The sequence below is a fragment of the Sus scrofa genome, chromosome 2 (assembly GCF_054392235.1).
Source record: "Sus scrofa isolate SSC_HxYL_T2T_F1_AM1 chromosome 2, Sscrofa_HxYL_maternal_Yorkshire_Landrace_v2.0, whole genome shotgun sequence".
NCBI lineage: Eukaryota > Metazoa > Chordata > Mammalia > Artiodactyla > Suidae > Sus > Sus scrofa.
In genome coordinates, this window is record NC_139384.1 from 148,410,785 (window position 1) to 148,437,940 (window position 27,156).

Below are 27,156 nucleotides of genomic sequence, written 5' to 3' on the forward strand. Positions count from 1 at the left end.
TTTTTTTTTTTTTTTTTGTCTTTTTGCCTTTTCTAGGGCCGCGCCCATGGCATATAGAGGTTCCCAGGCTAAGGGTCCAATCGGAGCTGTAGCCACCAGCCTACGCCAGAGCCACAGCAATGCGGGATCCGAGCCATGTCTGCAACCTACACCACAGCTCATTGCAATGCCAGATCCTTAACCCACTGAGCAAGGGCAGGGACCGAACCCGCAACCTCATGGCTCTTAGTCGGATTCGTTAACCACTGCGCCACGACGGGAACTCCATGACCAGTATTTTAAAATAAGGGTTAGTGGGATATATGAGTACAAGGGTTAATATGAATATATATAATATTCCTGTCTGTCTGTCCATCACTCTAGAGGCTCCTGTCCCACATCCCTGGAACACTGGCTCCCTGCTGGATAAGCCACTCTTCATGCCCCTGTCTAGGTCTTGAAAGCTGAGCATCTCGGGGTACACCAGGAGGTGTGGACAGGGAGCCTGGGGACTCACAGGAGAGGTGACAATAGTGATTCCGTCACTTGGTCGGGAGGTTACTATATTCCAGGCACGATTCTTATCCTTAATGACTCTTGTCTAAATTAATTCTTGTCACAAACTTACATTCTTATTGTCCTGACTTCACAGCCGAGGAATCTGAGACTCAGAGAGGACTGGAGGCAAACTCCCAGTGGGGTCCGGGGCACAGAAAGCGTGGGGCAGCTCTGGGCCCCTCAGGGAGGCAGGAGGTCTGGTCGTGCCCCTGGGAGAGCACAGCCATTCCCTCCGTAACACAGTCTGAGGACGGGGGATGGAAGAGGCCTGAGGACCTGGGATGAGCCGAATTGTGCCCCAACCCCCGCAAAAAAATTCGCGTTAGAGCCTAAGCCTAGTAACTCACAATGTAGTTGGGAGATAAGGCCTGTAAGGAAATAATTAAGGCAAAATGAGGTCATTAGGAAGAGATGCGGACACAGACACGCACAGGGGAAGGTCACCGGCAGACACATGGCCACCAGGGGGCTTTCTTGGAGGGAGGCTGCTGGCTTGCTGGGGTGGGAGTAGGGCTGCCTGTGAGAGAAGCCTAGGGGTGATGTGGGGGGCGCGAGGAGCAAGTTGAAGGGGGCCCAAGGCGGCCCTTGCCTAGTGGTAGGAGGAAGCTAGACGGTGAAGGGCCTGGAGCACCAGGCTTCATGTTGGGGACATGGCTGAGATCGTCAGTGTCGGAAAAAAAATGAGACACATGAACACGGGGAGATCTCAACAAGGCTCTTTACTTCTGCAGAAGGACGCGGGTGCTCCAAAAAGCGTGGGCACCGAACAAAGGACCCCCCTCCCCCATTTATCCCTAAGGCAGGTGATGGACCTGTCCCCTTCCCATTGGTCAGGTCAGGGCGCACATTCTTCCTGGTTGGCTCATTTGAAACAAATGGTTACTGGGAGAAGAGGGAATGAGGAGGGGGTGGTGTCGCAGGAAGGCGAATAGGAGCAAAATGGAGTCACCAAGATTTCCTTTGAGAGAAAAGACATTATGTGGCTTTCCACTCAGGATCTGGATTGGGTTTCCTAAGCCAGAGGGAGCAAAGGGGTGATCAAATAACATGAGAATTTTAGACAGAGGTCTGGGAGCAGGTTGGGTTGGCCGGGGAGCATCTGAAGGTCGGGATCAGCTGAAAGGGGCTGCAGTTGTCTGAGATGAGAGTTTTAAGGGTCTGAATGACCGTGGAGAGGGAATGGGGTCAGAAGCAGACCCCCAAAAAGGCACAGCTCAGAGGTGACTTGGAGGCCCCCCAAGAGTGACCACATGGCACTGCCTGAGACATAAGAGATGGCATGACCAGAGTGTGGGGAGAGCCACGGTCAGAGAAGAAGGAAGACGTGCATCAGATATAAAAGCCTTAGTGGCACCTGTCTGTTGCTGTGCTTGGTGGGTGTAAAAGTACAGCTTTGCTTTCCAGTGTTGAAAATCAGACAGTACTTTGAGGTGTAAATTTGTCCTTCCGACATGGCACCCTTCTTATCCGAACTGGAAGAGGAGCTGGGTGAGCAGCTCATCTGGGGGCCCAACTGAAAAGGGGAAATTTAACACATCATCAGGCCTTTGAGAAAGAAATAAAAGGTACCTGTTGATTCGTACAACCTTAAAAAGCCGTAGGAGCTGTGGCATGCTCCTGCCCGGAGGTGGTTTAGAATAGGTTCTTTACTGGAGCTTTTCCCCAAAAAAAAAAACAGTAGAAAATAAGAAAATCCCAGTGGGAGAGGAGGAAGAGAGACACAGGGAGCATGGGGCAGAGTGGAGAACCTCCCCAAACGGTAGGAGGAAGGTTCTGCCCCTGGATGGAGACACCCCGCCCCCAACCCCGCCACCCCGAGTGAGGGACTTAGGGCCAAAGGCATTAGCATTAGTTCTTTGTGACACAGCAGCCACAGGTATCCTGAGAGCAGCTTCCGGGTGACAAAAGTGTCACTCCTGGCAGGAGAAGGAAAATGCAAAGGGCCATTCTGACCACCAGTGACACAAATGTGCTGGAGTTGTTTTTTCCAACACAACATAAAGCTGGCGATTGAAACAGAATCCAAGCAGTAGGTGAGCTCCAGGTTTTGAGTTGACATCTCAGTGGGCGTGGGGTCCCCATGCAAGCCTCTGCACTCTGGCCATGTCCCCACTCTGTTCCCTTAGCTGACTCTGCTTGGGCATTTGTCTCTCAGGCACATTTCTGGAGGTGCATGTGTGACCTGGCTGCAGCTGGGCCCTTTTGTCCCTGTACAGAGCCACCACCCCTACCTTCTTGAATCTCTGCTTGAAACTCCAGCTCTAATCAGCAGTGCAGGTACCACGTGTCCCTGGAAATCTGAATTTCAAACCTCTTACAAGATGGTCAGAAGGGCCCATTACAGTGGTGCCTCTCCATCTGGACTGTAGTCTGGGCAGAGAACACGTTCTCCCTACAGAGCAGGGGCTGAAATCACAGGTGCCAGGGTCACTTGGCCACACTGACCTCAAACGAGTGTGGTGCCCCAAGTCCCTGTCCCTGGGGTTGTGACGGCTTGAAAAAACTTCCTTAGCATGGAGTCCTGGCTTCCCCCAGATAAGTCAGTCTCCAGTGCTGGGCCCAATCATGCCCTGCTGGTCACGCGTGTGGGCATCCAGTGAGAGCTGAGTGAGGCCAGGAAGGCCAGTGTCTTTTGTGAACTGGCAGCAGCCCCCAGGGGATGGGCCCAGGGATAGGAGTTCTGCTGGACCAAACGCTTGGCAAGCTGCAGTTTGAGTAAGCTCCAGCTTGCACGGTGAAGTAGATGCATTTTCTCCAGGGCTCTGTGCAGGCTCTGAAAACTGAGGGCTTGGCCCAGAAACCCCAGAACCCTGGGCTTACACAGCAGCCATGAAGAGGTAGCTCTCCCCTGAAACATCTTGCAGGTAAAAAGAGCATCACCCCAACAGAAAAGCCTGAGGAGCGGGCCTTAAACTCCTTATATTTATGGGTTAGGGCAAAGTCTGGCACATATAATAGTATGAAAAAAGCAACTTGTGATACATGGTTCCTTTTATGTAAAATTAGTTACTTTCATTCATATCTAGATACACATGGTTACAGGGGTCAGCCTGGAACCACATTCACCAAACCAGAAGGGACAAATTGTGTTGTCTGTGTCCCAGAACTTCCGATGTTGTCACCTCACTAGCAGGTTCTTCCCCTGTCTGATTACAGATATATATATAGAAATGGGCTCTTTTGATGGAAAACAGTCCACTCCTGTCCCAAGGAAAAATATCTATAAAATCATAGCTTTTATGTGATATAGTTTTTCTATTATACATTAAATTATATTTGCTATTTAAAATAAAAACTGTTCATCTGTGTGTCACCTACAAATTTTTCAATGGCAAAGTGATTGAGCACTTCAGCTGCAGAGTCCAACTGCCTGAATTTGAATTCTGGCTCTGCCATTTACTGCTGGCCGTTTATTACTCAATAAATTCTTAACTTCTTTAAATCTCATTTTATTCTCTTTATATGCCCCTGAAAGGATTTTGAAGTGATGTAATCAATGAAAAAATGATTAACGTCGTTCCTGGCACAGAACAACCGTGCAAATAAATGTGATGTTGAAAATTGGCTGTAGATTCTTCTGCTTGTAGTCAAGCTGAAGTGTAATGAGGACTAGATTTGCTCTCCCACCGAGAACAAGTAGGGAGCTGGATAAACTAGGAAACCACTATTATAAGACAGTGGAAAACAGAAAATGCAGGACAGGGATTCAGGCCAGAAAGGGAACAAGGGAGGTGAGCCCTAAAGTCACCCCAGCTTTCCCCCAAAGATACTGTTTTTAAAAATGTGTTTTTATTGAAGCATCCTTGATTGACAATGTTGTGTTGATTTATGCTGAACAGCAAAGTGGTTCAGTTCTGCCTGTACGGATATTGATTCTTCTTCATGTTCTTTTTCCATCATGGTTTACTACAGGGTACTGAATAGAGTTCCCTGTGCTATACAGTGGGACCTTGTTATTCATTCTATATATAATAGTTTGTATCTGCTAATCCCAAACTCCCACGCTATCCCCCCATCCCACCTCCCCCTTGGCAAACCACAAGTCCTTTCTCTATGTCTGTGAGTCTGTTTCTGTTTCGTAGATCAGACCATGGGTGTCATATTTTTGATTCTCTATATATCATGTGGTATTAGTCTTTCTCTTTCTGATTGATTTTATTCACTATGATAATCTCTAGGTTCATCCATATTGCTACAAATGGCATAATTTCATTTTTATGGCTGAGTAGCATTCCATTGTATGTGTGTGTGTGTGTGTGTGTGTGTACCACATCTTCTTTACCTATTCACCTCTCAATGGAATGTAGGTTGCTTCCATTTCTTGGCTATTGTAAATAGTGCTGCTATGAACACTGGGATGCATGCATCTTTTTAAAATAGAGTTTCTTCTGGTTATATGCCCAGAAGTGGGATTGTTGGATCCTATGGCAACTCTACTTGTAATTTTTTGAGGAACCTCCATGCTGTTCCCCATTGTGGCTACACCAGTTTACATTCCTACCTGCAGTGTGGGAGGGTTCCCTTTTTTCCATGCCCCCTCCAGCATTTATTATGTGTAGACGTTTTTAATGATGGCCATTCGGATCAGTGTGAGGTGATACCTCATTGCAGTTTTGATTTGCCTTTCTCTAATTATTAGCAATGTTGAGCATCTCTTGAAGACACTTTTGGAGTTCCCGTCGTGGCACAGTGGTTATCGAATCCGACTAGGAACAATGAGGTTGCAGGTTTGATCCCTGGCCTTGCTCAGTGGGTTAAGGATCCATCATTGCCATGAACTGTGGTGTAGGTCACAGATGCAGCTCGACTCCCGCGTTGCTGTGGCTCTGGCGTAGGCCGGCGGCTACAGCTCTGATTAGAGCCCTAGCCTGGGAACCTCTGTATGCTGCGTGTGTGGCCCTAGAAAAGGCAGAAAGACAAAAAAAAAAAAAAAAAAGAAGAAGAAGAAGAAGAAGAAGACACTTTTTTCAGTGCAGCAGGAAAGGGGACACTCGTTCAGAGCACCGTGGCGTCTCTGCATCGAGAAGGCAGAGATAGATGTTCAAAAAGAATAACTAGAATGTACATAGGATTCTATTTACGTGATTTGGGGGAAAGGCAAAAACCAAAGGGACAGATAATAGATCAGTGATTAAATGAGGGTGAGAAGAAGGGTATTCTGCCAAGGGGCACAGTGAGTAATGTCCTGGAGGTGCCAGCTCACAGGATCCCAATCTGCATCTCTCCTCCCAAGGCCACACTGAGCTGTGCCATGCTAGCGTCTTGGAATCAGCCAGATGGGAGTATTTACATCAGGGAAGTTGGCAGGCACTATCATCAGGATTTGGTTGTGTCTTTTTTTTTTTTGCTTTTTAGGGCTGCACCCACAGCATGTGGAGGTCCGCAGGCTAGGGGTCCACTCGGAGCTACAGCTGCCGGCCTCCGCCACAGCCACAGCAATGCTAGATCTGAGCTGTGTCTGCAACCTACAGCACAGCTCACAGCAATGCTGGATCCTTAACCCACTGAGTGAGGCCAGGGATTGAACCCACATCCACTTGGATCCTAGTCAGGTTTGTTAAGAGCTCAGCCAAGACGGGAACTCCTGTCATTTGTTTTTGAGAGATGGTTTACCAGAATAGCTCACTGGGCAAAAGGGATTTTCTGGGACAATTGAACTGTTCTGTATGTTGACTAAAGTATAGAACAGTTATATATGTGTTGGTATGTATTAGTCAAAATTCATAGGCCTGTACAAAGGATAAATTTTGCTAACTAAAAAGGAGAGACATATCAATAGCTTGAATATTTAGAAATGAACGTAAATTTATATGAAAATGCAAAGGACCTAGGATATGTTTTTATTTTTATATTTTAAAAATGTAAAGTATTTTTTCTTTTTTTTTTTTTTTTTTTTGTCTTTTTGCTATTTCTTGGGCCGCTCCCGCGGCACATGGAGGTTCCCAGGCTAGGGGTCTAATGGGAGCTGTAGCCACCGGCCTACGCCAGAGCCACAGCAACGCAGGATCCGAGCCGCGCCTGCGACCTACACCACAGCTCACGGCAACGCCAGATCGTTAACCCACTGAGCAAGGGCAGGGATCGAACCCACAACCTCATGGTTCTTAGTCGGATTCATTAACCACTGCGCCATGACGGGAACTCCTTAAAAATGTAAAGTATTTTTTCAAAAGAACAAAACTGACAGACTCCCATACCTGCTTTCAAGGCATATAGTGAATTTATAGTGATGCTTGAAAACTGAAGTTAATTCCTCCCCCCGGAGGACATTTGGCAATGTTTGGAGATGTTATTGGTTGTCACGACTCAGGGGGAGGGGGTGCTCCCAGCATCCAGTGAGTAGAGGCCAGAGATGCTGTTAAACATCCTACAAGGTACAAAACAGCCCCTACAACAATCACTTGGCTCAAAATGTCAGTGGTACCAAGATCGAGAAATTCTGATCACAGCGTTAAAGCAGCATGGTATGGATCAGTAACACAGAACAGAGTCCAGGATGTATGGACCCACACAGACATGATTGGGTTTGGACACAGGTGCTAATTTATTTCAAAGGGGGAAAGGGAAGTCTTTTCAACCAGTTGTGTCGTCATGATGGACATCCAAATGGAAAAATAAACCTTGATTCCCCACATCAAATCATATCAATTAACTCAAAAGAATCATAGACCTAAATATAAAAGCTAAAACTATTGAGCTCCCAGAAGAAAACAGAAATGAATCTTGGAATAGGCAGATTTCTTAGATACCAAACACGCAAATGAAAAAACAAAAAAATTGCCCTCATCAAATTTAAAAGTTTATCTTTCCTAGAAAGACATTGTTAAGAAAATGAAAAGGCAAGGCACAGCTTCGAAGAAAATATTCACAATGCATATTTCTGACCAAAGATGTGTATCTGGTCCATATAAAAGCTTGTACAACATAAGAAGACAGACAACGCTACAAAAAATATTTTGAAAGGGAGGTTCCTATGCAAGAGTGCAAGCATTAAACTCACTGGAGTTCATGCCTCTCATTCATAATAACTAAAAACTCTGAACAAAATACAAAACCCAACTACCTACGAACACTAAAAAGTAGAGGAAACGGATTATGGAGGAGAGTAAAAACCTGAGATGCCGGAGAGATGGTTCCAGAATCCGGGTTCTTGTTCACAGCAGTGAGTGAGCTCCAGGAACACACAGGCAGCAAGCAAGCAACGTCTTCATGAAAGAAAAGCAAAGAGCTCTGAGGACAGCTGGGAAGGGGGAGAAGAGCCCCCTTTCTCTATTGTCCTTTGGGGATTTTTCTCTCCTAAAGGTGGGGAGGGCACCAACGTGGGGTCCAGAAAGATGTGCTTTTCTGCCACTGGCCTTGCTTAACTACCTGTATCAGTCCTTGTCCAATAGGGCTTTTAGGGTTGGAAATGTCCCGAAAGCTTTAGGGTTTCTTTGTCCTTTTCTTTCCTTAGATTAAGTCACCATTCCTCTCATTCCCTTTTTATCAGTTGAGGAGTGGGCTAGAGAGTCGCACTTCCTATAGTAAACAAAGCCTGTGGGGGAAGCGCATTTCCTATAATAAAACCCAGCCTGTGGGGGTGTCACTTAAGCCACAAGGTTAATCAATATCCATATCAAAAGAATATATCAGAACCCATCTGCTCCTCCACCAACTACCTGAGTTAGTATGCTGTCTCACTTGGACAAGTGATCCATCTTGGGGTAGTTTTACCAGTTCCTTCGCTTTCTCTGCATGTGTGTGTGTGTGTGTGTCTGCTTTGCCTAGAGGGCCATCTCCACCAGCACAGTAGCAACGCGGCAGTGTCAGGAGGGGGACCCTGGAAGTCCTGCGAGCATGGGAGTTAATTCAGGAGGAGAACCAGAAAAGGGGTCCCTTATTCCTTTGAACCTGCCTGCATATCTCTACCTAACCCCTAAGCTACACACAAGTGGGACTGTCCCAAACAGCTGAGCTTTGAGAACCAAATTCAGCTTTAAACCAGGTGCATAAGAACGTTTTAAAAAGGAATTTTATGATTTTAGGGATCCACCTTTTTAGCCTAATCACTAAGTAACACTAGCTCTAGACAGACTCAAACTATCACCACAACACAGCAGAGGGTTAGAGAACTGAATTTAGATTTGAACCACTGCATAGAGACAGTAAGAAAGAGCTTGCAGCTTGAACCTAACCGAGTTGATTGTCTTCTAAAACAAAAAACATCAACTGTCTCCAGAGGACCATGTGTAGGACTCAAGTCTATACAATGGTCATGATGTTTGGGACAAAATTGCCCAGCAGACAAAGAATCAGGAAGATGCGGCCAAGTTCTCCAGGGAAAAGACAGTAGATGCCAGTCCCAAGGTGACCCATGTGTTGAAATTATCCAAAACTTCAAAGGAGGTCTTATAACAATTCTCCACCAGGTTAAAACACACACACACACACACACACACACACACACACACACACACACACGGAATGAATAAAAGGACAGGAGTTGTCAGCAGAGAAATAAAAACTATTAAAAATTTAAAAAAAGATGGACATGCCAGAAATTTGAAATTAAAAAGTTCCCTGGATGATTTCGTAGTAGATTGGGGATGACCAGAGGAAAAAAAACCTGTAAACTTCATGAAATCAATAGAAATCACACAATCTGAGGAACAGAGAAAAATGAAAATTAGAAGAAAAAAAAAAAAAGTGAGCAGAGCTCCAGGGACCTGTGGGGGAAAAATATTTTTAAAAAATAACTTATGTATCATTGGAGTCCCAAAAGGAGAGGAGAAATAAGCTGGAAAAAAAATATTTGAAGAAATAAAGGCCTAAAGCTTCCCACATTTGATGAAAGACATACATTAACATATTCAAAAGGCTTTACCAAGCCCTCCAGTGATAAGAGTACAGACAATTATCTACAGTGACAAAGAGTAATCACAGTTGCCTGGGGATGGACCTGGATGGAGGGAGAGATAGACTACAGAAGTACAGGAGGAAATTTGGAGGTTGATAGAAATATTTGTTGGAGTTTCTGTTGTGGCACAGCGGAAATGAATCCGACTAGTAACCATGAGGTTGTGGGTTTGATCCCTGGCCTCACGCAGTGGGTTAAGGATCTAGCATTGCTGTGAGCTGTGGTGTAGGTCGCAGATGCAGCTCGGATCTGGCATTGCTGTGGCTGTGACAAAGGCTGGCAACTGTAGCTCCAATTGGACCCCTAGCCGAGGAACCTCCACTTGCCACTGGTGCAGCCCTAAAAAGAAAAAAAAAAGAAAAAAAAATAGTTGTTATAACCTGATAACTTCTCAGGTGTGGACGTAAGTGAAAACATCAAACTGCACCCTTTGACTAGATCCACTTTACAGTAATTTAATGATAACAATGAAATTGTTAAACTTGGTAAAATATTTGGACACTTAGCAATGAAGATACATAAATTGACAATACACACATGGAAAGAGGCTAAACATCATCGGTAATTAATGCAAATTAAAATCGTAATTATATACTACTAGACTAGAATGACGCCAGAAAGACAAAAATTTTGAAACGGCAAGAATGTGAAGCAACTAGAACTTTTTATTCATTGCCGTTCAGAACGTAAAAATGGTGCAACCACTTTGGAAACAGTTTGGCAGTGTATTTAGTTAAACATGCACTTACCATATGATCAAGCTATTCGAATCCAAGGTATTTACCTAAGACCAGTGAAGAGATGCCCACATAGAGTCCTGTACATAACGATTCAGAGCAGCTCAATTTGTAATGGAAACAACAGAAATGCCCACGGACAGATACATGGATAAATACATTGGTTATGCCATCCGATGGCATGCTGCTCATTGATGACAAGAAGCAAACGCTGTGCCACAACAGCGATGAATCTTAAAAGCAAAAATGCAGAACAAAGGAAGCTACACATAAGCTCTACATACCATGTAATTTCATGTATTCTAGAACAGGCAAAATGAATCAGTAGCACCAAAAAGCAAATCACTGGTTGCTCAGGGTTGGGAAACAGAGGAAGAATCACTTGAAAGGAGGCATGTCTATATGTTAATTCTGGGGTTGTCTCATGGGTGTACAGATTGGTGGACCAAACACTTTGTGGTGTATGTAAATTAGACTTCAAAACAGTTGATTTTTTAAAAGATGACTCCATAACGTGAATTAAAATTGTGATAAAACTGGAGTTCCCATTATGGCTCAGTAGGTTAAGAACCTGACTAGTATCTATGAGGATGCAGGTTCGATCCCTGGCCTTGCTCAGTGGGTTAAGGATCTGGCATTGCTGTGGCTATGGCATAGGCTGGAAGCTGCAGCTCCAATGAGACCCGTAGCCTGGGAACTTCCATATGCTGCAGGTGCACCCCTAAAAAGAGAAAATTAAAATAAAATTATGATAAAACTAAAGAGCTCAAAACAATATCGTATTGGTACCAAGAGAGACAAAGAGAAGGGTAGAGCAATAAATTTGAGAAACTGACTTGAGTGTGAAACAGTTAAGAATGTCGAGTGTGGTTATACTTTGGTATTCAAATCAGACTGGGGAAGAAATAAGTTTTTCATAAATGTTGAGTCAACTGACTAACCATTCAATATATAAAATAAAATTAGGGCCTTATGTCTTACCACTTAAAAAAATAAGTTCCGTGTGATTAAAGAGGTAAGTCTATTAAAAAAGAAAAGCCATTTTAAATGGCCCAACAGTCCGTGGGTTCCAGGGTGGAGAGATGGGGGAGCCGTGCCTGAGCCCAGGGAACCTGCTGGGTCACACTTGGCCAAGAACTCAGCACTGGGGAAGCCTTGGGTCCTGGAGGCACCCAGGCTTTGTGGCCTCTGGTGGCATGTTGGGGCCTACCTGCCTGGAGCCTTAAGGCTAAGGTCTAACTCTGAAGCCCCCTTCTCCAGGCTGTCCTAGTGCTGAGGCTATAAAATGGCCTAACAGTGGTGCCCTTTCTGACTTGAAAGTCTGTCCTGAGGACTGCATGTGGGAGTCACCCAATGGGTACGACACTTGGAAGGTGACAACAAACAGCGTTCTCTTCCTTCTGGCAGGAGCACCAGACTTGGGAGGGATGTGAGCTGAGGGGGGAGACAGCAGGTATTTGGCACAGTCAGTCCTTGCACGGCTGACTCGCTTTGTGCTCACTGGTGACCAGGGAAGATGCACGGAGGAGAGACCTGGGCTGCTGCTGCCTCCCCAGGGGACCAGGCGAGGAGAGGTCCAGACAGCCCCCAGCGGCAGAAGGCATCCTCGGGACCCCTCCTACCCTCTGCCAGAGGCCCTACTCTATGAGTCTCTGGGCACAAGTCCATGAATGAGGTCACTGGCCCCGTGTGGAGATCTGATCTGATTCTAGAAGATGTCTGCCTTCCCTCTGTCCCCCCATCTCTGGGGGAGAGCTGGATGAAGCTGAATTAAGAGGCAGGTGATGACTGCAGGTGCTGGGTGCTTGGGCAGGAGGCTCCATGGTAACGGAGTTATCTGGCTTTCTTGCCTGGCACCAGGCCTTATGATTTCATGATGGAATCTTCTCTGACAGGGAGGCCGGGGCGGGGGGTGGCAGGGGCGGGGGGATGTTGCCAGTGGGGAGAGGAGGCCAGGAGGAAAGGACCTGCCAAGGAGGCTGTGTCTTTTCAGCCTGAGCTTGAAGATGAGGCTTGATCTTGTCATGACCCAAGGTTGCTGCTGATTCTGGAATGGTTGCTGGAGGCGGTGTCCCAGGGGTGGCATAAGCCGCACTGTGCACCTGCTGGTTTGCCAAGGCCCCTCTGAGGAGTGAGTGGAGGCTCACCTGGCGTCCTTCAATCCAGGACTGGCTCAGGCAGTGCAGGCAGGAGCCAGGCGGGAAAGACTGAGGTGCGGAAGAGCCAACTGCCCGCCACAGGGTGGCCCGCCCTGGGCCAGCACTACCACATGGCGGGAAGGGTAAGGCCTGGGTGAGCCCAGCCCCAGAGGGGGTCAAGGTCATGGCGATGGGCCTGTCCCCACACACTGCTCACCAGGGAGTGCCGGGAAAGCACAAGTCTTCATCCTCGAGCCGGATCCCTTCATCCATGGGACCAGCCATCCAACCTGTAGGCACTGGTACCCTAGGGGTGCTATGACATGATACCCACAAACTGGGTGACTTTACACAGCACACATTTAATTGAAGGCCAGCAGCCAAAATCAAGTGGTGGGCCGGGTTCTTTCCTGGGAGCTCAGAGAGAGAACCTGTTCCTTGCTTCTCTCCTAGCTTCTGGTGGTTGCTGGCAATCCTTGGCGTTTCGTGGCTTGTGGCGGCAGCTTCTCTCCAATCTCTGCCTCTGCTGTCATGTGACATTTCCCCTGTGTGTGTGTTCAAATTTCCCTCATAAAGACACCGGTCATTGGATTTAAGGCCCACTCCAATCCAGTACAATCTCATCTTAACTGGATTCCACCTGCAAAAGCCTGTTTCCAAATAAGGTCTCAGTCACAGGTACCAGGGGTTAGAACCTCATGTGGGGGACACAGTTCAACCCCTGATACCGTGGAAGTGACAGTGAAAAGAACACAGGCTCCGGAGCAGGGCAGACTTGGGCTCAAACCCTGGTGGTGCTACTACTCCTGTGTCCTCGGCACAGCAAAGCTAGAAAGGCAGGTCTGTCCTTGCAAGCCCTAAGGCTTCCCGGAGAGAGAGGAATGCGCAGCACAGCACCCATGGGGTGTTTGGCAAGTGGCAGAAACTCAGAAAAGGTGGATTCAGCTGGGCACATGGACCCCACCATGTACCCATGGCCCTAACAGACAAAGGTGGAGCATGGGCTGGCTTTTCACTGACAGGTGCTCTGGGTCCCTGTGTTCCCTTAGGGCCTGGGAGGTAATTCCTCATTCCCCCCTCCCACCTCCCCCCAAGACATGGCTTCTCCCTCCTTTGTTCCTGGCCAAGCTCAGTTCAACATTCTCTTTCTTCCTTCCTCTTTCTTTCCCTCCAACCTTCCTTTCCTTTCTTCCAATATTTGGTATCTACTATATGCCAAGGCTGTTCTAGGCTCCAAGGACACAGAAGACAAATGGGCTTTGCCTTGGTGGAATTTATAAATAGATGAAAAGCATTAATCGAGCAACCATGCAGATGAATATTTCACAGCAGAGGGATGGGTGCTCTGGATGAAAGATAGCGGGGTGGTGGGACTCCGTGGTAGAGGGAGGTGATGAACCAGGGGAGCAAAAGAAGCGACCTTAAGCCAAGAGCTGGAGAAGTTTTCAACTAGGAGAAGGAGAGGAGAGAGATGCCAGGCAGGAGCCTTAGCAAGTACAAAGGCCCGTGGCAAGAAGATGCTTGGTGAATGAGAAAGACTAAAGAATAAAGAAGATCTGTGGGGCTGGACTGGACAGACTGAAGGACATATGAGATGGACTGAAAATCAGCAGAGTATACCGATCGTTTGTTGGAGAAGTCTCAGCTGAGTGCCTACCTACAATGAGCCAGGAGCACCAGACAGACACGGCCACTGCCCACACAGAGCAGGCAAACCACAACCAAGAAAAACGTTTCAGTGCAGAAGGGAAGGGTGAGGTTATCCAGAGTCACCTGGGGAGGCGGAGGCTGAGAAGGCGCCTCTGTGCTGAGAGCTAAGAGCCAATCCAGGCACAGGCTGAAAGCAGGACCTGCTTGGCAGGACTGAGGCAGGGCAAGCAGGCTGGTGTGTCCAGCGGGGAGAAGGATGTGCCATGGGGTTGCAGGTGCTGGCAGGGCAGGTCTCCTGAGGCTCACAGGTAACCTGACCGTGGCTGGGAACCACCACTGGGTTTTAACCGAGCAGAGCCACGTTTGGAAAATTCCCCTGGTCTCCAGTGTTGGCAGGAGTTGGGGAGGGAGCTGGAGGTGCTGGGGAAGTTGGGTGCAGTGACAGACAGACCACTCTTCTCTTCCCAGACGTCCCAGAAGAGCTGCGAGCCTGAGCCTAGAGTCTCTCCCTCTCAGAACCTCCTGGAGGAGGAGGACTCAGAGCCTCCATCCCAGCAACTACAGGCCACCAGGTCAAGGGGCAGCGAGTCCCTCAGCAACCTTGACCTCTCCGAGGGGCCCCTGGAGGCCTTGGAGTACCTGCCCTTCTTCCGCACCTATGGGCAGCTCCTGGCTGAGGAGGAGTTGACCCCAAGGACTGAGATTTGCAGGGACCGAGGAGGAGACCAGAGGATCAGAGAGGCACCGTGCCTGGAGGACTCAGGGCCAGCCAGTGGCTTCTTCCCTTACTACCGCTCCAAGGAGGAGAGTTTCCCCAGCCTGACTCTTCCTGACAGCTTATGTGCAGGCTCCTGTGACCCACCCATCAGGATGGAGGCGCAGGCTCGCTGCTGCTGCTGCTGCTGCAGGATGACAGTCAGCGACAAGTGTTCTGTGAGTCGGGGAGGCCACAGAGGGTGCAGGGAGCAACACCGGGGGTCCTGGCATCCTTCAGATCTCTGTCCCAGGGTCCCAGGCCCAGGAGGCTTGACCAGGCCACCCAAGGTCAGCTGGGGGGTCGGAGGAGGGGGGGCCTCCCAGAGCAGTGTGTCATTGCTTAGAGCACAGAGGCTGGAGGCAGACTGCCTCACTCAGTCCCACCTTGGTCACTGGCTCTGGGCACCGCCTGGGGAATGTGTTTAGACCTCAAGGGCACTAATTTCTTATGAAAGATAACAGTAGTAGCTCCTGTCAGAGCCATTGTGAGAGTGACATACAATAGTGCAATTATTATTCCAGGCTTGGCCTGGAGTTCCCCTACAGAAACATTTGCATAATCCTTAGGCTCCCAGGAAATGCTTCACATGCATCACTTCATTTATCCTAATAATAGTCCTATGAGATAGGTCTTGTTATCATTCCCATTTGATGAATGAGAAAAATGAGCCTCAGAGAAGTTAAGCGACTTGGCCAAAGACATCGCTGGCAAGAGCAAACCTGGGATTGGACCCAAAGTCCGGGTCCTCTAATGTTACTAACAGCCACCTCCAGCACCCGAAGCTGGCACTGTGCCCTGTGACTGCAGACATGGAGGGGGCGGGTTGAGTGCTGTCTAATCCCAGACACATCCTCCCAGCTGGGAGCCCTGGGGTTGGGAGTGAGTGACTGAGTGCATCCCGCCAGTAGAACAGGCACCAACGCCATTCTTGCTCCCACTGCAGAGTGGAGGCCGAGGCCAATCCTGGGTGTCAGGCCGAACCTGCGAGCCTGGCTAACCATCTTGTCTCCTTCCCACCCAGACTGGCCTGGCCGACCCAGACCTCCGCTCCGGGTGCTCTCCCTCACCAACCTGCTGCCCCATCCTGCTGGTCTCAGCAGGGCACTCCCGTGACTGTGGCCTGGACTTCCCTCTCTCCAGCGATGGTGCCTTTAGGGGCCAGGCCCTTCATGCTTCGGGGTTTGTGCCTTACTACAGAACCCCTGAGGAGGGGCTGCACACGAGCCCTGGGCCTCCCATCTCTCCAGCGTGGGGCCAGGAGCCCACGGGGAAGCTGCCTGGGCCTGGTGCAGCTTCACCGTGAGGGAGCAGGAGCTGGTGGTGGGCAGGAACCACCAGAGGACAGCCCCCAGTACCCACTGATCAGCGAGGGGTGAAGATGGCTGGGGGCGAAGTTCCCAGAGCTCAGCTCACCGTGGGGCTGAAGCTTCTTGGGACTACAGCTCTCAGACCTTCATTTTCCCTGGTCTACTGCCCACAACCTGCAGGGCTGGCAGGAGGACCTCAAGCCCTGGCAGCTCTCCCTTTGGGCTAGAAAGCAGACCTTGCACCCTGCTGGTGGGCCAGTCTACCTGGCATCTGACTTAGCGGAGGAATGGCTCAGCTGGCTCCCCACATTCAGCCACACCCCCAGGAAGGGACCCTCCCATCTTGGGGCTGATCCCGCTCTTCCAGCTGGAAAACCGGCCCAGTGAAGAGCAGGTGCCCCCAAAGTGCCTCCAGAAAGGGGAAGGAATCGGGTTTGCCCGAACAACTGAGAAGTGCAGAGACCAGAGACTGGCTTATAAATAAATCACTCTGCTACCAGGGTTGGAGTTGGCGCCCTAATGCGATGCTTTGGATTAAAACCCGTGGCGTCCATTAGTTCAGCATTTACGATGTACTAAGCCCCTTACAGAGACCGTCTCCATAATCCTAGAGGCATACACTGGTATCATCTCCTTTGTACAGTTGAAGAATCAGGCTCAGAGAGGTTAAGTAGCATGCCTGGGTTCACACAGCTCAGAAACGGCAGAGCTGGGATTCACTGTCTGATCTGGGGATCTGATGCCTGAGAACTTCCCACACACCCCTCCTCTGTGAGTCTCACAGGCAGGGAGAGAGCCAGCGGCCACCCGCCAGCTTCCTTCTTCATAGCTCGCTGCCCTTCTGCCTTGCCTTTCCCAGGTTCCTGCCCTCCAGAGCAGCAGGCAGGTGACAGGGACCCAGTACACATGTGCAGAGGCCCTTGACTTCCTGGACTCGGTGAAAAGGTTTTCTGGTGCCCGAGCCCGGCCCCCAACTCTAGGTTCACCCCATGCCACAGCAGAGGGTCCTGAGGCTGAAGCGTGTGGGTGAGGGCAGCACCCACCCACCCACCCACTTCAGGGACTGAGCACATGAACCTTGGCTCCTGTTTGAAACCATCCTTCAGTGCCTGGTCATGCACTTAATGTCCCATTCACAGCCACTCTGTCCTGCGGTGTGGGCTCCATGTCCCCTTCTCTGACTCACACACCCCTGATGGCTGATTCCTGTTCCACCACCCAGAGGGATGCTCTCCACTCCTCCTGAAGATGGGGAAGCAGAGGAGGAAGGGAAGGAAATTGGTGGGTCCTACTTGAGGTACCTGGAAAAGTTTCTCTTTAGAAAAGATCCCTCATGTGTTTCTCAGGGCCAGGTTTAGGCTGGCTGGCATCCTTGAGCCCTCACTGTCTTCCCACAGTTGGGAGGTGCTTAAGTGTGTGTGAGAAACCAGGGCCACACCCTCCTTGTGTGCTCTAAGCTGGAGCAGAGGTAGGGCTCCCTTTTCCCGGATGGGGCCTTGTAGAACCCAAGTAGGGCGGGGAGCCCTGCAGCCAAGTGCCAGCACCTCCTGAGCGAGCTGGAGGAAACTCACTTGCTCCTGGGGCTGAAGGATTTTCAAGACCGAGGCCTCTCTCCAGGGAGAGGTTTACAGGAAGGCTCTGGGGCAGGAGAGAACCCGGGGAAGGGGATGGGCTGATCGGGAAGAGCAATTTGCCTTTCATCCCTTCCGCGGGCATGGCTGGGAGCTGCTCTGTACTGACAGACATGAAACACCCATCAGGACTCAGAGGCCAAAACAATGGTGAGGATTCATTTTTGTTGAGTGTTTACTGTGCGCCAACCACAGTGCTAAGCACTGTACATGCCTTAACACACTGAGGCAGGCAAGACTTCAGTTAGGTACACTTGGCTCCCCTGCTTTACATATGAGGCTGTCCAGGCAAGGGGGATTAAATGGCCAAGTACAGAGCTAGAAAGCAACAGAGCCAGAATCTAAGCACTGTCTGGCTCTGGAGTCCATGGTCCTAACTATTATGCTTATATTAGACGTTTATTCCTGTGTAGTTATCGCAAAACTTAGTGGCTTACTATAACAATAAACATATTTTCTCTCAGCATGACAGCATCCCGGATTCAGGAGTCTGGGAGCAGCTAGGCTGGGTGGTTGTGGCTTGGGATCTCTCATGAAGCTATGGTTGAGGTGTTGGCCAGGGCTGCAGTCATCTGCAGTCTTGATGGGCTAGAGGATCTGCTTCCTCCTTCACATGGTTGGCAAACTGGTGCTGGTTGTTGGCGGGCCTCAGTTCCTCCCTCATGGGCGTCTCCTCAAGGCTGCTTGAGCAGCTCTACATTAGGTAACTGACTTCCCCAGAGCAAGTGACCCTGGAGACCAAGACAGAAGCTGTAACCCTTATTACCACTGAGCCTCAGAAATCACATATTGTTACCTAGGCCATACTCTGTTAGTCGCCCAGATGCGCTCTAATTCAATATGGAAAGAGATCTGATGAGGGTGAGAAACACTGGGGGCCATTTCGGAGACTGGCTACCATAATGCTCTACCATAAATCATAGTGCCAAATTCTAGTGATTCATAGGCAGAGAGGGCTCATTCACCAAGCAGGCCTTGGAGCTGGGGCGGGGGAGTCAGAGAGAAGTAGCATTAACACTGTATTTGGGAGGAATGTGCTAAGATCAAAAGGGCTGTGGCCCCAGCCCCTGGGCGTTACTCAAGCATTAGGTACTCCAGCGTTAATTGTTGGATAAATGGATGAGGCATCAATTAAGGCAGAAAAGGGGGGTGTAGTCTGGTTTGCTGGGGCCTAAAATCAGGGGAGGAGTGGAGGAAGCGTGGTGGAAGCCACCTTGGCCACTCTGAGGCGCCTGGATGTTAGTAACAGGCAGAGGCAGGCCACAGCTCCGCCGCTCTGCTGGGAGACGCAGCTGCCGCAAACCCACGTGCCGCCCAGCGCAGGTGCACTGTACTGCCTTTAGGGCTAGTTCTCCTTGGCCTTCTTCCTGGGCCCAGCTTTTGTCACTTGGGAAACCTCTATTCTGGAGAAAATCGAATCCACATGGTTTTGAGATTTTATTCTTTGAAGGTTTTTTTTTTTTTTTTTTTTTTTTTGCTTTGTATTTGCATCAAAAACGAGATGTCCTGCAGGGGCGGGGCGCGGGGCATGCTGGGGGCCGGCGCACGGGCTGCTGGGAAGGGGGCGGAGCGTGGCCATCTCCGAGTGTGGGTGCGGAGAGGCGGCAGCTGTGGTGGCCGCTTTCTTTCTTCGAGGTGTGGGGTTTAAGTGTGGCTCTTCTTTTGGGAGATGGAGAAACTGAGGTCCAGAAGGAAGAGAGTGTATCCAGAGACGCAGAGCAAGCGGGAAGACGTGCGTTGTCCCTGGGGACGGAACGCGTTGAGGGTTCTAGTACCGCACCCTTTCCCGAGGCGGGTGAGTGTCCGTGTGCTGGGGGGGTGGTGAGGGAGGGGCAGCACAGCGCTTCCGAGAGCCTGGAGCAGCCCCGGCCTCAGCCTCCCAGCCAAGCCCACCGGGTCCCCACAGAGAGCAAGACTGCTGGACAGGGAGCCTGAGCTCGCCTCAGTGTTGGCCAGGGAGGTCTGTCCAGGTGAGATGCAGCTGGGACCAAGATGGGTCCTCTGTCCACTCACAGGAGCAGCAGGAGGACTGAGGACTGCTGCTAGCCAGCAGTTGCAACCCCGCCCCGCCCCGCCCCGGTAGAGTCACCTTGCCTCCAAGGTCTTCAGTGATCACACCATGAGCCTTCAGCCTCCTCTCCCACAGCAAGGAAACTCTTCAGGCTCCCGTCCCCCCCCCCCCCCCCAACACACACCCTCAGGCACGGGGCCTGGTGTCACTCAGTGCTGCCCTCTGCCTGTGATGTGATCGATGCCCTCTCTTCTACCTCTGCAGACCCAAATCCAGCTTGGCTTTTTAGGACCAGTTCCTTCCTGAAGTTTCGTAGTCTGGCCTCTCTTTGCAGCTCAGGCAGGTATGAGGTTTCCTGGTCTACCCTGGAGTCCTGCAGCTGAAGTTGGAGCTGCCTGGGGGCAGAGAGCTGCCCCATGGCACAGCCAGGGCCACCATTCCCAAAACAGACTCCTGTCTCACTTTCCACATCACCAACTCTTTGTGCCCCCTGGCAGTTTAGCACACAGCAGGTGCTCAGCAGGGGCTTCTGGGTGTGACCTCAGCAGCTGCAGTGGAGTCCTCCCATGCCGCCACCCCCACGCCCCCCTTCTCCTGCAGAAACCACTCAATCCCCAGTTCCCCCCACCTAAATTTCCTGGTTTCTGAGCTGCCCAGCCTCTGCTTGCTCTCAGCACAAGCCTCCTTATGTCCACCAGCTGAGGAAAAAGACCAGGCTTTCCTTTTTCTCATTTTCGCACAAGAACCAACTCAGCCCACGGGACCCTGGCAGGGAGGAAAGGCCAGAAGGCCGCCCCAGTGCGCTCCGGTGTGAGACACTGGCTCCAGCAGCCCTGAGCATGTGAGCATAGCTGGCAAATGTTAATACCGTCTCCCTGATGGTGGAGAACCAGAGTCAGAGAAATTAGGACATTGAGGCAGAGGGGCCAGGGCAGGGACGGGGGCAGGGCTTTGGGGAAAGATGCCTCAACTTTCTAAGGCTAGGCCACGAGGCAGCACCTTGGTTCAGAGCTGGGTCCTGGAGTCAACAGCAGGTGCGAATCCTTCATCCTCCACTCACAGGCTGTGTGGTTTTGGAGAAATTGCTTAATCACCCTGAGCTTCATTCTTATCACCTGAAAAATGGGGCCTGGCCTCAGAATTCAATGAGATGGCCGTAGGTAGAGCATGTGGCACTGGGCTAGCTTGGCGCCCTGAGGTGAGCAGGAACCTGGTACATTTGAGGCCTTGATGATTAAGGCAGGCGACGAGATGAGGGTGGTAACTCTCTCTACTGGGGAACTCTTCCTCCAAGTACATAGTCAGCACTCCCTGCAGTGGGTCCTTCTCAGGCCCCTCAGAGGCCACTCTGGCACTGCCAGGCTCCTTCTGAGCCCCCATGTCAGCACCTCTTTCTTTGTCCAAGTATATCCTGGCTCTGACTCTCCAGCCTAGAGCCAGGGAACCGGGGCCAGGAACCTCTTCCCTTGGGGCTGCCAAGCTGGTCTTTTCCTCCTGAGAGCCCCAAGTGCTGTGCAGCAGTGCCCTCTGCTGGCACATCTTAATAAGACAGCCATCCTTGGCATCTCCATGGATTTCAGACGTCTCTGGACACTAAGAGGGGACTCATCTCTACAAAAGGCAGAGGGGAAATTGAGGCCTGAACTTGCCTAAGGTGCTCGGTGAGCAGCACCAGAAGCAGAACGCAGGCAGCCCAGCCTCCCAGTGGCTGCTTTGCCTTGGTGTCTTGACCTGCAGTGTCACGTGGAACAGGCGCTAGCCCAGATATGGTAGGAATGTGCTCGGAATTGACTCTCAGAGAACTGCCCGTGAAGGAAGGAGTCCTACCCCAAGTGAGAAACTCCAAGAGCACCTTAAGAATCGCCACTCAGAGTCAGGGAAGGGACCCCAGAGTTCCCACTGTCTGAGGCTGACGCAGGAGTGATGCAGCAGGTACAAAGCCCAAGGAACAAAGACAAGATGTGCACATGTCCCACTTAATTCATTCAGTTGCCCTCAGTCCTTCGTCATTACTGTTCACCTGCCTGTGGCAGTGGCTTAGAAAGCACTGGCAGGGGACAAGTCAGATGGGTCCCGTGCTCCTGGGTCTCCTGGGTATTGTTGGGCAAGGGCAGACCACCATGGTGAGGTCAGGGAGGAGAAGCAGGGAGGGGGCGATGAGGTCTAGACCCCCTTATGGTCTGGTAAGCCTCTCTGCAGAGGGTGTTTGAGCTTAGGCCCGAAGGAGGTGGAGCTGGCCTCAAGAACGGAAAGAGGAGGGGCCGCGAGCTGAGGGAGCAGTGAGTGCAAAGGCCTTGGGATGGGACTGCGTCGGGAACTTTTGAGAGCCCGAAAGGCCCGGGCCTCTTCTCTGCTTTGCGTCTGGACTCCCTCTTTGGTTGCCAGTGATCAGGAGGCCCTTCAGACTTGGGCTCCATGTCTCCCCTTTAAGGCTCGCTGAACAGTGACTGTCCACCAGGCTGTGCCAGACTCTGCAGGTCCAGAGAACAAGGCACTGCCTTCTCAGGGGGGCCACAGTCCTGATGGCCATGCTATGCATGTGATGCCTGGGATACTGTGGAAGCAGAGTTGAAAGGTAGCAGATCCAGGGTGGAGGGGGGTGTGAGTGCTTCAAGGAAGGCCTCTCAGGGCAAGTGTCTGAGCTGAGTCTCAAGGAAGGTGGAGGGGTTCCTAGCGAGGGAACACACGGGCACAGTCACGCGCAGAAAGCGTGTAGGGACACACCACCGAGTTGGGGCTCTGGCCTGAGGGGAGGGCTGAGCTGGTAGGAGGTGAGAAGTGGAAAGGCAGCCAGCCTCAGCCCTGCAGACCTTCACATGCAGAGCTGGGGAAGTGGACTTCCTCTCAAGGCCACGGGGAGTCATCATAGGCCCCTCAACAGAGGAGCACTGGAGCGTATTCAAGCTGTCACAAGCTCACTGTGGCAGCTGCTGGAGGGACAAGGGACTGGGGCAGAGGGACCCAGGAGCCTCTGTCCACCATGGTCTAGGCGGGCGGTGGCACAGGGCGGGGCTGAGCCGTGGGGAGATGTCGGAGAGGGCTGGATGTCAGGGCCGCGGAGGAGAGGGACCCTCGGGGCATCATGGCTGATGGAATGAGGCTTTTGTGGGGGAGGGAGGCGCCACGATGACGTCCAGGATCCGGTTTGGGCAGCCAGCTGAGTGGGCCACTGAAGGAGGGCTAGTTAGAGAGTTAGTTAAACAGAGTCCAGAGGATGTACTGAGTTAGAGATGACGTGGGGCCCAACAAGTGGAAGTATTGGTAGAGCAAAGAAAGCTTGGAGGTGAGGAGTGGGGGTTATAAGCCGAGAGAGGGTCCAGAGCGCCCTAAGGAGCCCCAGGTGGAAGGAAGGAGGCGCAGGAGATGAGCACAGAGAACGAGCAGCAGTGGGAGAGAATTGACGCCTGCAGGGTGAGCTGGCTTCCAGAAGGGAGAGAAGAGCAGGGGGCGGGGCACCGCTCACCCAGGACTTTGCTGCTCAGGTGTAGCAGGTGGCACAAGTGGGGGACTCTGGGCTTGGCTGAGAAACTATCCAGGAGCCATGGGACTGGATAGACTCGTTGCAGCTATGAGGCTCCGGGCACAGGCAGCCTTCACTGACTGCTGCCTGGCCCCTTACTCCTCCAGGGCTGTCACAGCTGCCCCCAGGTGGCATCTCAGGCAAATAGTCCCCTTTGTGACAGAGACCTTCCCATGAGCAGAAACCGACATATTCTAAGTGCCCCCCATTTGCCCTTTGAGAGAGGGCAGATGGCAAGTGGACCGCTCATGGTCACATACAGTCAGCGTAGCCCGTCTGCGTATGCCCACCGCCGTGGGAGATGCTCTGGGGGCTGCCTTCTGGGAAGGAGCTGAGGAAGAAAGGAAATGGGGTTTCTTTCTGGCTCTCGCAACCCAGGGAGTTGAGCTCTCTGTGCCCTAGCGGCTTTAGCTGCTCTTTCCCGAGGTGGGAGACACAGGTGTGTACGGCAGCATGACAAATGCTGCTCCCAAAGCAGGGAAGCGGGAAACAAGCAGCAGCCCAGGACCCCCAAATGCGTGGCCCACAGTTAGGAATGGAGCATAGAGGTTCCTTCTGGAAAGGAGCCCGCACCCTCCGCTCTGCTGCCGCTCATTAGCAGTTCAAGTACCCTCTTTCTGGGCTAGGAGGCTCTCCAAGGGCTCCAGGGCCGCTGCCTGCCAACTCAGGACCTTCCTGTTTGGTGCCCACACTGGGTGGTCCTCCAGAAGAGTGGGTGAACTGGTAGGCTCTCCACCTGCAGACTGGTCCAGGGTGAGATGACAAAATGACAACTCTTTGGAGACTTTCTCCAGTTTCTCCTAACTGTCCTGGCACATGTCCCAAGCATGGCAGGGTACATGCGTATTGGTGGTGGGGGGTGCTCCTGGTAGCCCCCACTCCTCTCAGCTCCTTCATTTCAAGCTTCAGTGGAAAACTCTGTTTTGCTTTGGAAGAAGGGGCCCTGGGCAGCTGCTGCACATGATGGCCTGGCTGATGTGACGTAGCTGTGCCAGTGGGAGAAGAGTGGGCCCTGCAGAGGCCCCTTCCACCAGGCCTTACTGCTCACATTTTCTGCGATCCCAGGTGCTAAGGCTAGATTCCCTGCTGCAAACTAGCAGGCACAGAGGAATATCAGCCCTCTGAGCTTCTTGGAGGGAGGCCAGGGAGCTCTCCCTGGATCAGATGCACCTCCGCATAGCCAGGTCACATCCCCCAGTAAGTATGGACCTCTCGCTGGGGCTGGCTGGGTGCAGAGCCTGCCTACAGAGACGGAGGCAGAGAGAGAGAACCACCCTTCTGCCTTCCAGGCTGGACAGTGTAGGTTGAGCCTGAGCCTGGAGGGACCTGGGCGCCTGAGTTAGACTTGACCCTGGCCCTCCAGGTCTTGCTTGCTCTGGGCCCAGGGCACCAAGTGGGACGTGGCTAGGATAGCAGTAAGCATCACTGCCTGGGGGTGGGACCCGGAAGAGCAAGCCTCTGGCTGTCGGGGACCAGCGCAGGCCCAGGGAGACCCGAGCACCCCGTGAAGCACCGTTTCAGGCCCAGGGGCTGGAGAGAAAAGTGGGGGGAGGGGAGGATGGCGAGTGTGTGTGGGGAGGTCGGAAGCAAGCTGTAAGCTGTTCCAGCTGTGGGGCATGACAGCCCCGGACTGGTTAGGATCTTATTGAACCTCCCTGAGTCACCTGTGAGCCTCGTCCTTTCTGTTTTACGGGTGTACACAGTTAGGGATCTACCAGAGAAACAGAACCAGTCAGAGGTTGTGTGTTGCGTAAGTGTAGGGTCTGGCTGGGCAAGTGTGAAATCTGGAGGGCGGGCTGGAAATGCTTGTTCCACATGTGGAATGTCTTCCTCTGAGGCCTTTCAGCCAATTGGAAGAAACGCACCCAGATTAATCCGCTGGTGGCTGGATGCAAACCACATCCACAGAATCCCTTCACATCAAGGCCTAGATTCAGGCTGGAATCCCTGGGCACTATCATCCAGCCAAGCTGACATCATAAAAGTGACCGCCGCGGCACTGACACTACTGCCTGCTCATGGCAGCTGTGAGGACAGGGAACCCCCGAGGGTGATGTGGGTGAGGCATCAGGGCAGCTGGGAGCTGCAAGGTAGGCACTTAGAGGGGCACGGAGTGCTGCCCGGCCGCCCAGACCACACAACAGGCAACTTTTAGAGGAAATTTCCAGGCTAGCCTCACCCCTCCTGAAAGCTTGGCCAGGGGCAGACTGAGAGTGCTCAGGGCTCTGGCTGGGGTGCTGTCAGCAGGGGGCTGTGTGTCCTCTGCTCCAGGTGCTGCAGGACCTTCCGTTCTGACTGGGGTGTCCCCGAGCTCTCCATGTGGCAGCCAGGTCTAATACACATCTGTCCTCACAGCTCAGCCTAATCATTCAGGAGTGACAAGTTTTATCTCAATGTGGGTGTGTTTCCTTAAAGATTCAAATCCATGTGATTAAAATCTTTGTCGCATACAGCCATTGTCCTCATCTAGGACTGGGGATGATGATAACACGCGTGTCACAGGGCTAGTGTAAGGAGTGTGCCCTGACTGGGGCCTGAGTTCAGTGCGTTATTCAGAACTAGGATTTATTTGGAGCTACCTTGGAGCCTGCCCGTGGGTTAGATGCTTTGTACACATTATGTCAGTGATTCGGGAAGAGACGGGCTTCTGAAACCTGGAGGCTGGAGAGGGGTGTGGAGGGTGGAGCCGGGGAAAAGCCCTGATCTCTAAAGCTGTCGTGGAAAGTAAGTGTCCTGTGCATTTGAGAGTAAAACTCTGTGGTTTTCCATCAGCTCTGATGGTTGGATTTTCAGTTAAACTTATTTCAGCTCTGTTTTAGCTTAAAAGATGTGTTCACCCAGCTAAACAATTTATCCCAGAGAACTTGGTGTTTGTAATCAAATACTTCCCAGATAATGCCTCCCTCCCTGCCTCTTGCCATGAACTTTGCAAGAAAGTCCTGAATTCATTTCCAGTGTCTCAGAGGAGAGGTGGCAACTTGGCGAACTCTCCCCTTCCCGGTGGCGCGCTATGCCTTTAAGGTCCACTGGGGGCGTGATGTCAGCAGCCCTTGGAGCAGGAGCCAAATTCCGAGCCCCGTGTGGAGCAGGACCTGCTGTGGGAGCTCTGCGCTCCGACTTGGCTGGTCTGCACACTCCCCCTCGGGCCATGCCTGGCAGACTCTGAAGGGGCACAGACCTGGCTCTGGGAGCTCCAGGAGCTGTGGCCGCGACCATGGGCAGCTTTCAGCTGGAAGACTTTGTGGCCGGCTGGATTGGAGGTGAGCACACCCCAGACGGGAGGGACTCCCAGAGGTGAGTGGGTTAAGGGGACAGCCCAGCCCAGGCCCAAGAGGAGGAGAGCGACCATGCCGGGGCACCTCCTGGGCTGAGTTTCCATGCTTTGCAGGCTCAGGGAGCTCAGCATCCGGGCACTGCCCACAGGTGCCCTGTGCTGCCCACCGCAGGCAGGTCTGGCCGCTGCTTCCCTGCGGTCGTTCCCAGAGCCTCTCTCTGCAAGCCCCGCCAAGATTCACCCTGAGCTTGCAGTTTGCCTTAAAGTTCAATCTCCAGCGCTTGTTCACATAATGATTAAACCGCCCGTCAAAGCCGACAGCCAATGGAGCATCCTAGTACATACACACCTTCAGCAACCTGGGGTGCACCTGAGTTTGGGGACCAGGGCTCCCAGAAACTCTTATGAAGGTGGTGTGGGATGTGGATGCTGAGCCAGAGTTTGGCATCAGATCAGGCAGGCGCTGGGGGCATCTGGCTGCATGGAGCAGAGGGTAGAGCTGGGGCTGAGCATAGGCTGCAGATGCCCACTACAGGACCGGAGGAACCCTTCACGTTTTCAGATGTTGCCAACTGTCAGGCCTCTCCTGGGGTACTGTTGGGGCCCTTCCTACTGCTCTGGAGCTGCTCTCTGCAGGGCTTGGGGTGCATTTGCCTGGGCAAGCGTCACATCCCTTGCCTTGCTTCTCTCTTCTCTCT

General features: G+C 51.8%; 2 protein-coding genes across 9 annotated transcripts in view; both read left to right on the forward strand.

The window, feature by feature from the left end:
- The window catches only part of SLC25A48 (solute carrier family 25 member 48), a 137,549-nt gene that overhangs the window by 56,262 nt on the left and 54,131 nt on the right, over positions 1 to 27,156 (forward strand). For 5 of the 8 annotated variants that reach the window (XR_014838815.1, XR_014838816.1, XM_003123965.7 and 2 more), the window contains exon 1: positions 26,243 to 26,444. The exons of 1 other annotated variant lie outside the window; for it this stretch is intronic. Coding sequence is in view for 3 of the 7 variants with exons in the window: in XM_003123965.7 (XP_003124013.5) it covers positions 26,399 to 26,444 (46 nt within the window). In the remaining 4 variants the exon portion in view is untranslated. Of the gene's footprint in view, positions 1 to 19,210; positions 19,449 to 19,928; positions 20,008 to 26,242; positions 26,445 to 27,156 lie in introns of those variants that run through there. 2 more of the 8 variants (XR_014838817.1, XM_085014617.1) reach the window with 1 other exon arrangement.
- On the forward strand, positions 12,061 to 16,523 carry LOC146405760 (uncharacterized). The gene is made up of 3 exons (XM_085014619.1): positions 12,061 to 12,451; positions 14,427 to 14,891; positions 15,737 to 16,523. The coding sequence occupies exons 1-3, from the start codon at positions 12,440 to 12,442 to the stop codon at positions 16,016 to 16,018; spliced, it is 759 nt and encodes a 252-aa protein (XP_084870745.1). The 5' UTR covers positions 12,061 to 12,439; the 3' UTR covers positions 16,019 to 16,523.

Bases quoted from the DNA above. Each gene is read 5' to 3' on its own strand.
- LOC146405760 (XM_085014619.1), top strand. The intron at 14,892-15,736 runs GTGAGTCGGGGA...CTTCCCACCCAG, and splicing joins CAGTCAGCGACAAGTGTTCT to ACTGGCCTGGCCGACCCAGA.